This window comes from Barbus barbus (assembly GCF_936440315.1).
Source record: "Barbus barbus genome assembly, chromosome: 2".
NCBI lineage: Eukaryota > Metazoa > Chordata > Actinopteri > Cypriniformes > Cyprinidae > Barbus > Barbus barbus.
The window spans coordinates 5,761,377-5,775,072 of record NC_136730.1 but is presented as its reverse complement, the minus strand read 5'-3'; the positions used below and the strand labels follow the sequence as shown (position 1 = coordinate 5,775,072).

Genomic DNA, 13,696 nt, shown 5'->3' with positions numbered 1-13,696 from the left:
TAATCTAACATTTCATTGTTAGATTCACCCTTTACCATATTATACACTTCATGATTGTAAGTAACAGATAAGTTTGTTTTTTTCCACTCGGGCTGAACAGAGGTAATCTCCAGAGCTGAAGACCTGACTCTGAGCCGTTTCTGAGGGGTGTGTTCAGGACAGATAAGAGACCAAACGCACGTCATGGAACTCCCACACGCAGCGGGACGTCCCGCATACTCAAAACAACCTGTGACATCCATCAAAGACTCGCTTAGCTTTCATTCTCTGAGCTCGACCTTCAAAACAAGCTCAGTGACTGTTTACAACCCACACACCACAGCGGAGGACACACACGGTCTATACAGGGTCACATGAGTCTGATAAACAATGCTGATAGTGTTAACTAAAACTCACAGATTGTTTCAGATAACTGAAATAACGCTGAAAATATAAATAAATAAATGACTAAGTAGAGATGTTGCCTTGAAATAAAGAAGCTTAAGTTGAAGTACTAAAACAAAATTAAAGCTAAATAAAATATTAAATAATATATAAATACAAATATGAAAATGGCTAAACCTTAAATTGACGGTAAATTGAAAACGGAAAATATAAAAATAAAAGCCAATTCAAAATATTAATAAATATTATACTGTATAAATAATACTAAAACAACACTGTTGCAAATATTCAGATTTTCCAGTTAAAATTAATAAAGCTACATTTGATCAAAAATAAAAAGTATTATATTCAATAAAATAAAACTGGATTTTTTCCCATGATCTTGATATTATTGTATACATTACATGTAAATGGTCCTTGTGGTTTAGATCGTTAGCGGGTGTATAATAGAGGTATGTAAATTTGGACGTAGCCATCATTTTGTCCATCCGGTTACGCAACCAGTTAAACACTGATCACTTTAACGAGATGAATAAACTGATACCAGCTGTGACCCACACAGTGGCACTGGCCTCTCATTAAAACGATTCGCTGCTAATGATGTAAAGACCGTTAATCTCATTTGGAGATGAGATGGACACGCAGTGAGGAACATGTAGAGAGTAAATGTGTCTGCATCATTACTACTGCTCTCACACATTATATTTAATGTAGCCCAATAGTTTAGCCAAAAATGAAAATTAGCCGTTAACATACTCATCCTCAGGCCATTCGACATGCATCTGACTTTATGTCTTCAGTAGAACAGTCAAGAAGATTTTTAGCTGAAACCGTGATCCTTGAAAATGATTCATGAAATGCAAGTCAGAGGCTACGACACGTTGGGAGTCAAAAAACAGATAGAGCCAACACAAAATACACACCCCGTGGCTCCTGGCGATATATTGAGGTCTTATGAAGCGAAACAATCGGTTTGTGCAAAAAAAAAAAAACCTGAACATTATTTACAATATTAATACCAGTAATCCAGAGCTTCACACTGTAAAAATGATTTTAACGGTAAAAAAGCTACAGTAAAAACCTGTTAAATGATTAACAGTAAGTTCCTGTACAATTTACAGGGAAAAACGTAAACTGACGTTCCCAGAATTCCCTGTGTTGCATTTCAAATTTTGTTTGAATTTGATGTTTTTTCTTTGAAATAACTGTTTCTTCTTAGCTTTTTTCTTATCAGTTGTGTTTATTAGGGTCGTATGTTACATCTAATGTTGTTAAAGTCTCACCATGATGGTATTTAGTGCTTGTGTAAATGACACTGTGCACCTTCTTTAAATGTTATTACTAAAAGCTGCTTGTGATTGGCTTTGGTTCATCACGTGACTCTCTCATCACCACCTGCATTTGGTGGTTATTAGTGTATTTCCAAGGTACAAAACATATTTCAGTACTTTAATAGGTTGTATATTAACATTATATCAGTTAATGAAATTACAGTATTTAACTGTAAATATAAGTTAAAACCGTAAAAGCTAAAATGTTACTGTATTTTTTACAGTAGAATTCCGGCAACCACAGCTGCCGTTTTTTACCGTAGATTTTACAGATTTTTTTTTTTTACAGTACAGGTAAATATGATTATTTTTCCATGATCTGGTTCTTTTGAACAGTTTGTTTCAATGAACTGGTTCAATTCACTAGTTCATTTACATAAGCACACAATGACATATATGCAAATATATTATTAAAGCACCCAATAATTATGTAAAACGTGGGTGTTTACATGTCTAAAGCATATAAAGTGAATAAACTTGTCTTCATCAGCTCATCTTTGTACATAAGCAATGACAAACCATAAAAACCTTCATTTCGGTGATTTGACTTTAGCTGGAAAAATTACTGTTTTGTCATTGTCCTCTTGCATTATTAACTAACTGTTTTGCTATTGACACTGTGAAGCTGCTTTGACACAATCAGTATTGTATAAAGCGCTATATAAATAAAGGGGACTTGGCTTGGTCTCTTCATTGAAGTGTTGGGTTCATGCATGCACATTTACATTTACATTTATTCATTTAGCTGACGCTTTTATCCAAAGCGACTTACAATTGCTATATATGTCAGAGGTCGCACGCCTCTGGAGCAACTAGGGGTTAAGTGTCTTGCTCAGGGACACATTGGTGTCTCTCAGTGGGTTCGAACCCGGGTCTCTCACACCAAAGGCATGTGTCTTATCCACTGCGCCATCACCACCCCTGGTGGTGCACATATCTGCGGCTCATCGGTCTTCGAACGGTTTCCTCAGTTCAGTGTGAGAGTGTTGGAGGAACTGGAGCACTGAATCAGTTCATTCATCGTAGGAGCATATACATCAGTATTTTGGCTCTTTTTGAGTCGGAGTGACTGTCAGGAGTCTGTAAGTGAGTTTTGATTGAGTAACTTGTAGATCTGTGCCGCTTCACATGTGAACTGTTACAGAAGATTCGGTCCGATTTGATGAACTGGTTCGTCTGGTTCACCATAAAGAATCAGCTCAAAAAAATTATTCGTTCACTAACCGTACATCACTTTGGACTGTTTCCCTGAAGCTCTGGATAACATAATAATGTTCAGTTTCTTGCGCAGACCTATCATTTTGCTTCATAAGACCTCAATATATCATCAGGAGCCACAGGTATTCATTTTGTGTCGTCTGTATGTGCTTTTTTGACTCAAAGTACTGGTACCAATTGACTTGGATCACGGTTTCTGCTAAAAATCTTCTTGACTGTTCTGCTGAAGAAAAAATAGAGTCACTTACATCTCGGACAACCTGAGGGTGAGTAAATTAACAGATAATTTTAATTTTTGGCTGAACTATGCCTTTAATTTATGTGAACGAAGTCTTGGTGCAGCGTTGATCTGCAAATGCTTTGGTGATATGGACACACAACTATTTGTCAGGCCAGTAACGCGCACACACACACACACAGAGAGAGAGAGAGTCTTTGCTTTGCTGGTGTGGATGTCCTGCAGTGATGAATGCTGCTCTGCTGTGCAACAGAAACATTCACAAACACACAGTGCTGCTCAACTGCAACAACAGCCCAGATGCCTGAGAAAAGACACACACACACACACAACCTTGATATTATAAAGCATTCTAATATGAAAGACAACATAATTACTGACAGGTAATCAGAGTGAAGACATCATCGCCAGGGGATGATGATGATGATGATGATGATGATGATGATGCCATTTCCTGTGACTCACAAGTCCAGAGGGACATGTATGACAGGAAATGCAATAAGAATTATTATTTGTCCAGTTGGAAGCTGAATTTCATTTGTTATAAAAATAAATACTTATGCAAAATATTAATAAATACTATAAAACTACACAAACACTAAAAAATGACATTGTTGGAATTGGAATTATAACCAGAATCACCAAAGTCCTAATTAGACAATCTTCAGGTCTTCTACAATGTGCAAGTGTTTGAGATTGATGCACAAGCCTGTATAAGTCTGTAAGATCAGTCGTACTGTATTAAGCATAGTCTGAAACATTGTACAAATCAGAATCATTTGAGCCAGAGAGAGGAAACTGAATGAGAATGCCATCCATCTTCAGCCGAAGCTGTGAATGACTGCTGTTGGACTGTGTTAGTGGGTCAGTGTGTCTCTGGCCTGATATCACACCAGCATGTGTGTGTGTGATACATTACCAAAACACACTTAATCGCAGAAATCACGTCAGAGCCTCATCACGCTGCTGGTGATTCAGTGCAGCAACAAGTTTCATTTTCAACAGTAGATGTTTAGATTGCAGGACATGCACGCAAAAGTGAATGGTGCAGTAAAGCTGTTCACGTGTCAGAGTTAAGCCGCTATAATAAGCTTGGGGAATCCGGCACGTCAGTAGTTTTGCGGCTCAGGCGTCGAGACATGATGAACTGTGTCAGTAATAGTTTCTCACCGCTGTGCTTTCATGGATTGCGTTAATAAACGTGCACAGCAGACAACAAAATAAAGCAGCTCGATTTCGGTTCTGCTTCTGCATTCTCCCTATAAGAGTATAGGGTTTCATAACAGCAATACTGATGACACAAACATGCATCCGCACCACAATGAGAGGAACAAAGCCGATGCATGAAAATGAAGCTGAAGTGCTGGTAAAATCAGCGATTAAAGACAGACACACAATGAATCCAACACACCTGCCGTAACATGAGCAGAGCATATTTCAGTCTAAAACCATTCTCTGAAGAACTACAAAAGCACAGATAACACTTGTGACATGAAAAAAGCAAGAATGGCAGCATCTTTGACAGTTAAAGGCAGTAAAGGATAGCTTTTGACAACCTTTAACTTTTATTTTTAATATGTGACCCTGGAGCCCAAAACCAGTCTTAAGCCGCTGGGGTATATTTGCAGCAATAGCCAAAAATACATTGTATGGGTCAAAATGATCAATTTTTCTCTTATGCCAAAAATCATTCACAAAATATGTTCATGGAACATGATCTTTACTTAATATCCTATTAAGTAAACATCATGTTCCATGAAGATATTTTGTAAATTTCCTACTGTAAATATATCTGGCCGAGATACAACTATTTGATTTACAATACAACCAGATTTTCAAATAGTTGCATCTCAGCCAAATATTGTCCGATCCTAACAAACCATACATCAATGGAAAGATTATTTATTCACTTATGACTGGTTTTGTGGTCCAGGGTCACATAAAAAGTCACAACTAGTAGTTGAACAATATGGATTTTTCTATGTGGACATCGATATCTAGAGAGCAGTGTGGCTGCTAGACGATGTAAAGGCAATAATTGATGTTAGCAAAAGAGACTGCTGAGATGAAAGAAACTCTGATTTCATATGCATACACATCAAATTGGCGATTTATAAAACTGTCTAGTTTTTTTTTTCTGAAGAGTGGAACTATCCAGCTGATGCTGAGAAAGAGTGAATTATCTTCGACTGGAGTGAGAGAAAAAAAGAAAGAGCGATAAAATGGGAAAGTCCATCTTCATCAGCTGTGTCAGTGAAGGGCCAGTAACTCACGACGCTCCCCAAACCGCTCCCTCGGTCCTCAGCGCATGCCAGAGATCAGAGGATGGAGAAGAATGTCAGGCATCTCACAGCTCCGTTCACTTCACAGCAGCCAGCGCACGCTACCCAGAATGCAACTGTCGAAATTTCCCTAATACTTCCAGTAAAGCAGATCTTGCAAAGGCAAGTCCTCTAACGTGAGCGTTATAATATTTAGCACCAGTTCACACATGCCTTACTGACAAAGCAATACGCCTCTGTGTTGTTATTAAGATTCAAACTATTCAAAATATTTATTTGTTAAGCATTTTTTACACACATTATTAATATACACATATACGTAATTTATGTGTATATATATATATATATATATATATATATATATATATATATATAGTGTGTGTGTGTTTATATAACTAAAGTTGAACTTTAAAATGAGAAATTAGATTAAAATTAGAAATGCTGAAATAAACGGACATTGAACAACAGAACAAAAATAAAACAAGTTTTCGATGAAAAATTGAAATAAAAATATTTGAAAGCTTCACAGAAGTTTTAAAGTAAAACAAACACTAATAAAAATGAGGGAAAACGTCACAAAAAAAACTAAAACTTTTACTATGAAAACTGAAAATATAAAAACAAAAGTTAATTCAAAATAATACTATAATAATATATAAATCAAAACAATTATGGAATGTTGTATGGCATGATGAAAAGCAAAATAATCATAAATAAAAATAAATAAATATTAAATCCTTGTCATAATAATAATAATCTATTCTTTCATTAAGTAATATATTAGTCTAAATATTGTTAACAAGCTGAATGTGCAACAAAAACAGCAAAAATGTTTTTTAAAAATGTGCTTAATTTTGAGCATTCAACACCAGACTGAAGTTTGGAATAATTTGCTCAGATGAACTGTTCACAATAGCACCAGGAAAAACAGAAAGCGGTTTATTTAGACTGGAAACCTCTCTGTTCTGTATTCAGCCATAGCCTCCATGTCATTGTTCGGCCTTGTAGATATCGAGATGAATTCAATTTCAGTCTGATCTCAGACGAGATAGTTTTTCGAGTGGCGGCCTGCCGGTATTGATTGGGTGCCACGCAGTTTGCTCTTTCTCTCTCTGAATCGGTAGCAGCAATTACCTTCCCACCCTCTACCCATCATCCCTCGCTCCCTAATTCACATCATCAGCGTGAAATCTCTCTGCGTCCCCGTCCATCCCCGTCTCTCAGACTGGCGGCTGCATTCGCTCTCTTTTTGGGCTCAGCAATCAAACCAGGTGAACAAAACGTGACTCCAGAAATCGGTGGTAGTGCAAACAAAGGATGTGACATCGCCAGGCCTCAGACTGCAGAGGGAAACAACCAGCGCTTGGGCCAAACACCGTAATACTGAAAATACACCACAGCCTCAAACCAATGCAAATGATTCAGAATTAAAGCAACGGTCAACTCTAAAAATGAAGATTCTCGTCTAAAGATAAGGACGAAAAACAACCAAAAATTGGTGCATACGGCTTGTGCTCTATACTATAATTGATAGGAGCAGTGTGAGGACCAAACTGACATTAAAACACATAGGCTCCTGTCCAGAATTTAGAAATGTCAAAGTTACTACACAAGTTCGAATCAATGGCTTTTTCAATGACGTCAATGTTTGTGGTTAATCGATGTGTTTTTCAAAGACTAAGCTACTAACCGTTTGGTTACATCCCATTACTGAAGGTTTTATAGGGAAGTGTGAATATAATGGCATACTGAGGCGGACTGTAACGTGTTGTTGTTGTTGTTTGTGTTGAATGAGGTGTCAGTCTGTTTTCCTGCTGGCCTTTGGCACGATCAATGAATCAGCTGCCAAAAGACGCTGAGGGGTTTTTGCAAGGAAGGATTTTATCTGAACAAATATCAAACAGATGACAGACCTGCGGCAACAAAAGCATCGACACACTGATACTAATGACAGCACACATGCTATAGTCACTCATAGGGTCGGAAATGGAGAACTGTTCTTAAAGGGATAGTCATCCCTAAAAAAGGAAAATTGTCATCATTTACTCACCGTCATGTGGTTCCAAACCAATAAGACTTTGGCTGATCTTCGAAGATATTTTTAATGAAGCATGAGAGACGATCACTTTATATAGCAATGATTGAAAATCATACATGGAGTGCATCATATATGTGAGCCTGATCCACAAAACCATAAGGGTCAATTTTGTTGAAATTGAGATTTATACATCACCTGAAGATTGTTAGGATAGGACAATATATGGCTGAGATACAACTAATTGAAAATCTGTAATGTGAGGGTGCAAACTAAATCTAAATTAAGTCATTAGCAATGCATATTACTAATCAAAAATGAAGTTTTGATATATTTACAGTAGAAAATTTACTAAATTTCTTCATGGAACATATCCTAATGATTTTTGGCATAAAAGACAAATTGATTATTTTGACCCGTACAATGTATTTCTGGCTATTGCTACAAATATATCTGTGATACTTATGACTGGTTTTGTGCTCCAGGGTCACATATGGCATACAATTTTAATTTTTGAGTGAACTATCCCTTTAAGACCCATTTTCACCAAGGGGGACATTTATAAAAAAGGATGACAACTGACAGCCAATCAGAATCCATCCGACTTTAAGGAATTTGAGCAATTAAAGCAGCAGATGACAAAACTGCTTATAATAAACAATGTTATTGTGCATTGGTGTGGGTGCTAATATAGTTATCTTCTTTGGTTTGAACGGGCTTTTATTCATAACAGGTTCAAATTACAAAAGAAACTGGAGTAGATTTGCATGATAATTGGTTACTTTATTTTTGAACAGCTGCATTGTTACATCAACAAACATACAACACCATCAGTGTAGTCAAAACCACCAATCGATTACTCTTGTGAGAAGGGTATTTTCTCTTAAATGAATCGGTGAAAATGATTTAAGGCCCATGCAAAGCAAGAGTGATAACTGTAAGGATAGCTATAATAGTGTTTGAACCAACAGACAACAATGTTCTGTTTATCTTAAATGAGCGATGCAGTTTTGTCGTCTGCCTCTTTAAATGTGCAAGCTCTTTAAATTCTGGATCCTAATAAGGATATTGTTCCTCTGTGTTGTTGTTGTTATATTTGTGGTGCGGACTTTCCTATTCTGATAGAATTATTAAGATTTTAGAGACCACTGGTGCCAGTGGTTTTACCACGATCTACTTAGGCTTATGATGCTTTTGGGAAAAGCAGCCCAGAGCGATTGTTAAACTGCAAGTTTCATTATGTCCAATCTGAAACGGGAACTGTTACTGCGCTGTTAATGCTCGTCAATTCCCATTCCTATTGCCCATTATTCCTTCTTTTCACTTAGAGATGCACACATTTACACACTCACAAACCCTCAGAAATCAGACACGCGCCATACGGGTGCCCTGTGCCGCCCACTGTGCCATCTTTAGCTCTAATTAAGTAGCCGGGGTGAGTTACAGGGCTATTGTCCACCTGAATTACACATAAAACAAGATCACATTAATATTTAAAAGCAGTCCCGAGCAAGATGATAGTAGAGGTAAGGAGAGCGCTATGCTCTTTCCCTAATGCATTACACTTTGAATACAGCCATCAGCTCTGGCCAAACATGAAACATCAACAAGCCAATCAATATTTTGTGTATTTTTAGAGTTTCCTGTCAATACCAGCAGCGTGATGTCACGCAAAACACAAGCACATGCTGTGTAACCCAGATCTATCCCAATTGCTCCATCAATACGCATTTAATACAAATAAACCAATTAGCTTCGATGGGCAGCCATTTCACATGTCTGTTGTCTGTATCCATAGCCCATATTAACTGCAAGCGAAAACAACAGGCAGCAGGGAGTATTGGCTTTCAAGAAGAACGATTGTTTTGAACATTGACACATACATGTTCACCTGATCACAAATGCAGGGTAATGCAATGCTGGTGGCAGGCTGGAATACAAAGCCTGAAACCCTAGTTACCATGGCAGCACCCCAAACCAATTCCATACCATTCCCAATTTAGAACACAATGCATGAATCTCCACACATTCTAAAGCGTCATATCTAGGACTACCACACGACTGCAACATATTCCAGACCACCAGGCTGGAATTCAAAGCATGAAGCTCCTCAGTTACAATGGCAGCATCCCAAGCCAATATATACAAGACTGTTCCCGGTAATACAACATATGAATCCCAGCAGTCCCAGGCCTACTTATCCAGCATTTCTAGGATCTATTACACCAGTATACTCACAACATCCTGCAATCCAACAATATTATATTCCCTACAATGGCAATTCTCGTTGTCTAATATTGGATCTACAAATAAGTGACCAATTTGGGGAGTAATAACAATACAATAAAACATAAAAAATAAATATGTGTTTCAATATGGGTCAAAAGAATAATACGAGTCATTTGCTATCCTTTACTCCAATATTTTCCAGAACATCCGGCTGGAATACAACACATCAAACTCTACAGTTACCAATGGCAGCATCCCAAGCCAATACCACACCAATCCCAATCTAGAATTCAATGCATGGATTTTTACACGTATTATTACACCGATATATTCCCGACAATGTAACATTTCAAACATACATTTCTTACTATATACTGGATGAAATGCAATGCATGAATGAGATAACCTCTTCAAATAGGCAGACATATTTTTCCTGATATTTACTTCCAACTTTATCGGTTCTTAGTTTGTCAATATTGGGACAAGTGATAAATTAAATATTTTGGGGGTAATGCTTCTATATCGGTATACTCCAATAAACTTCAATGTTTTCCAGAGCAGCAGATGCGAATACAAAACATGAAGCCCAACAGTTACCACAGCAGCATCCCAAACCAATTCCATTCCATTTCCAATTTGGAATGTGCATGAAACCCTGACACACTAAACCAGCATTACATCAATCTATTCCCAAAAATCCAGCATTTCAAACATTCATTGCAGACCATTCCCAGGATGGAATACAATGCATGAATAATATATGCTAGGATTATTTCTCCATCAAGGGAAAATATTTTACGCATTTTATGCAGTTCTTAGTTTATCAATATTGGATCTACCGATAAATAGCATAAATTGGGGGAAATAATACTAATAACAACAACAATTATTATAATTAGTATTGCTGCTACTACTATTACAACTACTACACTGCAGAAAAATATTTTTTGCTAAAATATCTGCCAATGGGGCAAGAAAAATAATCTTGTTTAGCCTGTGAATTAAGATTATTTTTCTTACCCCACGAGGACCGAGGCTCAATATGTTTGCTTGTTTTAAGTAAAAACTAACCAATTTTTTTTTTTTCAGAAAACAAGACATAATATCTGTCAAGTAAATTCATCCTGATTCAAGAACTTTTAAGACAAAAGTTAACAAATTCTAAGGAAGAAAAACTTTTTCTGCAGTGTAATAATATCTGTTTCAGTGCAAGTCATTAAAAAAGCAATATCGGTAAATCGCTATGCATTAGTCCGATATTTTCCAGAAAAGCAGAACAACATTCCAGACAAATATTCCAGACCACTGACAGGCTGCAATACAATACATGAAGCCCTGCATGTCTGAACATTTCACCTCCAGCTCTTTGTCAAGCAGACGTTGCTCTGGTTGTCTTTACCGCACTGTCGTGTTCAGATTCAACCACCGATCATTGTTCATTTCGCTTTCGCTGCAAACCGCGACACATATTGTACAGTGCTGAAATCTGTCCAGGCTCATTTTATTCCTTTGATTGCATCTAGCTGTTTTCACTATCCAGCTTTAACTCAGTGTGTTGTATTTTATGTGGATAAATGTCAAGGAAACCTCGAGCATTATCCGGCGGAGCACCGACAGGCGCCTTACCTCGGCACGCAGCTCGGCGACGACCGGTCCACTTCCCAGGTGGCGTACAGGTTCATGTGCACCGGCCGACTGGAGGCGATCGCCACCGGTTTGGAGGGCTGCGGAGACGGTACGCCTCCAGTCCTCGGGAGCCCTCCCCGCTCCGACATGCTGGAGGAACCTTATGTTTGAAAACAATGAAGGAAAACCCGAATAACACGGCTGTTTGTCGGAGCGCCGACCCTCTACTGCAGCACAAACATCCGTCCACGAGGACCGAGGCTCGGTTAGACGTGCGCTGCTCTTCAGCCCGCCGATCACCGTCAAAGTCGCCGCGAATGTTTCTCAAGTTGCGCTAGCTGTTTATCGTTGCAGGAAGCGGAAATTTCTGTTTTGCTCGCAGAGAAGCGCCACTGCCGAAGAGCAACGCCTCTCGTGAAAGACGAGCCCTCATAACCAACCCTTGAGAGAGAGAGAGAGAGAGAGAGAAGAGGGAGGGCGGGTAATGAAAGGACATATCTGTGTTTTTCCGTTTTGTCCTGCGGAATAAGACAAATCACTATATAATTTACGATTTTAGTGCCTTGCGGAATTGTTAATTTGTTATTTATAAGGAAATGTTTACATGCATGCATGCATAATGTTTATTGCAACAACAAATGTATTATTTGGGATAAACCCCCTTGAGATGCATCATATCCCAAAAAAATATTTATAAAAAGTTTTTATATATAAAAAAGTTATATTTATATTGTTATAATATTTGCATTATATTAGGCTATATATAGGTCAAATTCGAGCCATTCCAAAATATACTTACTTTATAAATATATTAAATATGTGTGACTATATTTGTTGTCCCAGTAATACTGTGTATATTTATTTTGTATATATAAAGACACACACATACAGTATATATTTTGATGTATTTACGTTTATATGTATATTCATATAAAAATAGATTTAAAATATAAATAGCCTATAACATATTTTTTCTTAAATATATACATGCATGTGTTTGTATTTATATATACATAAACTCAGTACACACACACGTTAACTTTTATTTTGGATGCGATTAATTGTCTGACAGCACTATAAACATGAACTAAAATTGTAGCTGTAAGAAATTCACCATTCAATGACAAATAACAGAACACTGATAGATAATGCAATAGTATAAAATGCTAAAAGTGACTGAAATCAACCAGAAATTTTCTGAAGTCGCATGTGACTAAAAATTCTGTCAAGTTTTCTTTGCTCAAATTGTCTTACTCCATCATAATGCACTTTAGGAGCAGAAAAAACACATTCAGACCCGCTGAACAGTCATTAAGAATTCATAAATTATTGAGGTTTTCAATGTTGGTCAAATTTGAGTTTCTCGGGACACCAGTAGGGTTCTGCACTGCCACATCGTGAGTTATAGATGATGTCACATATACAGTAAATCCACACGGCTTCCTTCATATCTGTCTCAAACACAACACCACTCTGTGACAATTTTGACATATTTTATATGATATATTTAGATACACAATATTCTTTCAGTGGATTTGAGTGAATGTGTCATAGCTGTAATTGTTGCCACAAATTGTGCTTTGGAAAATTATAAAATTGATAATTGATGCAAGTCAAAATTATGAAATGCTAAGTCACAATTGACAAAAAGTTGAAACTGACAAAAAATGCTAAATTATGAAGTAAAAATCATAATCATGACATGTATCACTTTAAAATAATTTAATGCATTATTAAATGTTGCGTACATCCCATTATTAAGTTAAATCACTAAACTAAAATATTCAATTATTTAACGTATTATTAAATAAAAATAAGCTCTATTTTGTACTGTGCTAATAACAATATTGGTATCAAATATTTGCGTTAAAAACAGTATTAAAGGCCATTAATGGACACTGAGTTGGTCTCAAATATAATGCAATTATTTAATCAGCCGGCACAAGTCAAAATATCCCGTTTACATGCTTCTGAATAACCATACAACCCATCACAAGACACTTCAGGTCATTTTAGGACACTTAGTGCTTAGTTGAGCTGGTCATGTGATCAGCCACATTATAATGAGCCTGGATTATATGAGAGTGATCCTGTCCTGTCCTAATATACACACGTCCATGTCACCAGGACTGAGGGTCAATCAGAAACGACCCCGTGTCACAGCAGGCCACTGAGATTAGAAAGGTGAAAGCATCATCTAAACACCTGCTGTTTAGTCACACATTTCCAGGTAAACAGATATGATTTGTCTGGAGAGCGGTGGGAAGCCCACGGAGGAGGCTGGTGATGAAAGCACATCTATATTTATCAGCTCGCTCACCTTGCGGGCGTCTGATGGAGAGAATATGACCAG

General features: G+C 37.2%; 1 protein-coding gene across 2 annotated transcripts in view; it reads right to left on the bottom strand.

Moving 5' to 3' along the window:
- Nucleotides 1–11,759, bottom strand: part of LOC306888687 (phosphofurin acidic cluster sorting protein 1-like) — a 52,643-nt gene extending 40,884 nt beyond the window's left edge. Inside the window, exon 1 of one of the 2 annotated variants that reach the window (XM_079447109.1) lies at nucleotides 11,344–11,759. In XM_079447109.1, coding sequence (XP_079303235.1) covers nucleotides 11,344–11,492 — 149 coding nt within the window. In that variant the 5' untranslated portion in view covers nucleotides 11,493–11,759. The remainder of the gene's footprint in view (nucleotides 1–11,343) is intronic. The other variant, XM_079447108.1, reaches the window with a different exon arrangement.
- Between the last annotated feature and the right edge of the window lie 1,937 nt (nucleotides 11,760–13,696).